Here is a 4,176-nt window from a genome sequence, read left to right as displayed (position 1 = left end):
TTCTTCCTAAATATGGGCTCGTGTTCTCCGTCGGCAGCACGAGGACCTCGAGCTCCGACGGGCTCGAGGAGCTCGGTTTCTGTTTGTCGGCAGTCGCCGCGGTGAATCGAGGTATCGGGGCTCTGTTGATGATGGCTTTTTATCGAGGTCGTGCACGCGCCGAACTCAGAGTGAACACGCTCAGAGCTGATTGGACGGATTCAGATCGGCTGAACCAGAACCGAATACTAAGTTTTAGGGTTAGACTCAGCGTTTGATGAACCTCCTTTCTGGAATACCCCCCTAGACTCCGTCCAACATGAACAGAGTCTTACTTGATGATCTTGTTGCTGAAGTTTCGAGTGCAGCGCCACTGACGGATGCAGGCCAGACAAAAGGTGTGACAGCAGGAGGACAGAATGCCAAACCTTCGGTCCGACGGGTTCACCTTCTGCACCACCACCTCCATACAGATGGAGCACACCTGGAGAACAACAGCAACAACAACATCATAAGTTACTGTTACAGTCCCAATACAAACCTAAAAAACAACTGACTGAGCCCACCTTATCCTGACTGAGCTGAGCTGCAAATGCCTTTTCCATGTCAGCCTCAAACGCCAGCAGACACATCTGCAGAGAGACAGACGGACAGACAGACAGACAGGTAAATAAAACCTGTAGCAGTGTGGAATGAGTTGTGTTTTGGGTGTCAGTGCTCATCATGAACTGTATTTATTTTAGAGCACTAATTTTGTCAGTGCTTGTATGTTTTATGTATGCAGAAGCTTCCCAGTTTCACTGGTTTGTTGACTCTACAGGTCTCTTCCTACAGGTCTAAAATATGACCAAAGTGAGAGCTGTGTCTGCAAACTCAGCATTTGGTCAAAAACGTTCCCACTGGGTGTTGGCCTCCCCCAGGGTTGTTGCCGGTCACTGCTCCTGTTTGTGATATTTATGGACAGGATCTCTCTACAGATCTCAAGGTGCAGCCATGGGGAGGAAGTGGTCCAGTTTGGGGACCTCAGAATTGCATCTCATCTCTTTGCAGATGATGTGGTTCTGTTGGCTTCATCACACCGTGACCTCCCAGCATACACTGGGCAGATGAGAGTCAGCATCTCATGTCTACACCGAGTTGAAGAGAATTTCTGCCCCCAGAAATGGAGTCCTAATATCTAAGGGTCTTGTTATCATTGAGGGTAAAATGGAGCATGAGAGGGACAGGAGGTTTGGCATCTGAAGTGATGCAGGAGCTGTGGTGGACTGTGGTGGTTCAGAGGGAGCGGTGGTGGACTGTGGTGGTTCAGAGGGAGCTGATCCAATAGACTAAGCTCTGAATTTACTGGTCCATCTCCATCCCACCCCTCAGCTCTGGTTCTGAGCTCTGGGTAGTTTCCTCTGTACAAAGTCTGGTCTCAGAGAGACGGGGAGGAGCTCAGACGTCTGAAAAGCCGAAGAAATCATCCTAAAAAAAACTAAATCACCAAACTGCTTCTTTAACTCTGTCAGGTTAAAGTAACGTGCACACCTTCTCATGCGCTCTTCTCTGTTCGGGGTCGTGCGGGTGGAGCACCTGCAGTCCGCACACCTCGCACCGGTCGCCATGGAGATATGTACAGTTTTCTTCATAATAACAGTGTCCAGCGGCGGCGTAGGGACACAGCTGGAGGACGTCCTGGTAAGCCCCGCCCACAGGAGGAGAGGCTTCAGAGAGCACAGGTAAACATTAACAAGACAAACTTTATCAATCAGGACATCACATCAAGTCAAGTCAAGTCAAGTCAGTTTTATTTATATAGCCCATTATCACAAAACATGGTTTGCCTCAGAGGGCTTTACAGTGTACGACATCCCTCTGCCCTTAGACCCTCACATCACCCGAGGAAAAACTCCCCAAAAAGAACCCCTGTAACGGGGAAAAAAAAGAGGAAGAAACCTCAGGAAGAGCGGTAGAGGATAGTGAGGGATCCCTCTTCCAGGACGGACAGACGAGCAATAGATGTCGTAAATAGCAAATGAAATACAATCATGGCAAAAAAAGGAAGAGAAAGAGAGGGGGGCAGAGAGGAGGAGGAGGAGGAGGGGGGGGGGGCACAGAACAATAGAAACAGATGCATGTCATATTACAGTAATGGTAGGTGTGAAATTAGTAATTGCTCTCTATGATGATGTTGATAGAGATGATAACAGTCTCATGCATATGTGAAAGGGAGTTGTCCAAAGGCAGGATCACAGCATCGGCACAACCAGGACCAGACCACGATCAGGGCGAGCGATCATGGACTATTTATTACATCACAAACAACTACCAGCCAATCAGAGGCCGCTATTTTATCTGACCTTGTTCCTTGGCTGAGGCGTCCAGACCTGTCCTGATGGCGTCCACGTACGACTGAGGAGCTGCTGCCGTCGCCCCCGTGACCTCTGACCCCAAACTGTCTGCTGGACACCCAAACATACTGTCCACACCCAGGACTGAGACACGGACAGACAGACAGGAGGACAGACAGAGAGAGAGGACGAAAGAAAGACAGACAGGACAGACAGAGAGAGACAGGAGGAAAGAAAGACAGACAGGAGGACAGAGAGAGAGGAGAAAAGAAAGACAGACAGGAGGACAGGGAGAAAGACAGAAGAGACTCTTTCAAAACAGATTTCCATCTAACAAATAACTAAAATAAGTCTGATGTCCTGTTTGTCTCTGATCAGCAGCGTCTGTCTCCATGACAACAGTCCATCTGAGGACAGCTCTGGTAGAGGAATAAATGTCCTCCTGATTGCTTCAGACAGAAGACTTGTTTCCGTTTTGTTATTTGACATAATCGACCATCAGATCCTGATACACAGACTGGATCACTGACCTGGACTTAAAGGAATGGAGCTAAACTGGTTTAAATCTATTGATCCAATCGTTCTCAGTTTGTTCATATTATTGATCAATGGTCCGTGCAGGCTACAGTCTGTTTCGGAGTTCTGCGAGGTTCTGTTCCTCGACAATCTTTTTCACTTTACCGATGCTTCCCCCCGGAAACATTATTAGAAATCACTCTGTAAATTTCCATTATTATGCAAGTGATGCACAACTGTATCTTTCTATGAAGCCAGATGAAACCAATCATCTCGACTACAAACATGCCTTAAGGACATAAAAGCCTGGATGAGACGTAATTTCCTGATATTAAATTCAGACAAAACTGAAGTTATTGTACTTGGCCCCAAACACCCGTGAACTCCTACAAGTCTCTACGTAGGCTTTCCACTTGATAAAGCTTATAGTTAAGGCAGGCTCAGAGTTTCTTCTTTCATAAAGCTTACAGTTAGGGCTGGCTCAGACTTTCATCTATAATAAGGCTCATAGTTAGGGCTGGCTCAGACTTTCATCTATAATAAGGCTCATAGTTAGGGCTGGCTCTTAGATGTGCAAATCCAACACAGATAATACATCTGAGTGTGTCAGTCACCTCTGTCTCTGAGGACCACCGTCTTCCTTACTCCACCTCTGACTGAAGCCCCACCTCTTGTCCCTCCAACACCTGCGTGATTCTCTGAAACTCCTCCCCCTCCTCCTCTGGATGAAGATTTGATGTGGTCATACCTGCAGTGAGGTCAGACACACCTGAATACACACAGAAAGTGATGTAACCACTAACAGGGCGCCATGTAACTGTTTCCCTTCAGTGTGGTAATGATCAACTGAGGATTAGATGTTACCTGTCAGGAGAGTGTTACCTGTCAGGTGTTTTCTGTCAGGAGAGTATTACCTGTGAGGTGTTTCCTGTCAGGTGAGTGTAACCTGTCAGGTGTTTTCTGTCAGGAGAGTATTACCTGTCAGCTGACTGTTACCTGTCAAGCGAGTGTTACCTGCAGCGCTCTCCGTAGGCACACACTCCTCGCTGGTAAAACTTGCAGATGGTGGAGGGTTTACTGTTGGTCGGGTCGTGAGAGAACAGACAGCGACTTCCCTCTCTGCACACACCGTGGAGGAAATACCTGCATGACATCACACCTCTTACACCTGCTGCACAGGAAGTAATGTTTGCAGCTTCCAATAAGTACACTCACCATGGAAACGGAAAAAAATCTGCTCTCTGATTGGCTGGGAGATTACCTCTCTCCTCCTCTCCTCTCTCCTCCTCTCCCTCTCTCCTCTTCTCCCTCTCTCTCCTCCTCTCTCTCTCCTCCTCTCCCTCTCTCT

At 47.8% G+C, this 4,176-nt stretch overlaps 1 protein-coding gene across 1 annotated transcript; it reads right to left on the bottom strand.

The window, feature by feature from the left end:
- Positions 1–18: 18 nt before the first annotated feature.
- On the bottom strand, positions 19–3,982 carry mkrn2 (makorin, ring finger protein, 2). Its single transcript, XM_042514697.1, has 6 exons — positions 3,843–3,982; positions 3,443–3,576; positions 2,322–2,456; positions 1,510–1,685; positions 546–611; positions 19–463 (listed from the first exon to the last, which is right to left on the bottom strand). The coding sequence occupies exons 1-6, from the start codon at positions 3,980–3,982 to the stop codon at positions 311–313; spliced, it is 804 nt and encodes a 267-aa protein (XP_042370631.1). The 3' UTR covers positions 19–310.
- Positions 3,983–4,176: the final 194 nt, after the last annotated feature.

This window comes from Plectropomus leopardus, unplaced genomic scaffold (genome assembly GCF_008729295.1).
Source record: "Plectropomus leopardus isolate mb unplaced genomic scaffold, YSFRI_Pleo_2.0 unplaced_scaffold1578, whole genome shotgun sequence".
In the NCBI taxonomy this organism is placed as follows: Eukaryota; Metazoa; Chordata; class Actinopteri; order Perciformes; family Serranidae; genus Plectropomus; species Plectropomus leopardus.
This window is presented reverse-complemented; position numbering and strand designations above follow the sequence as displayed.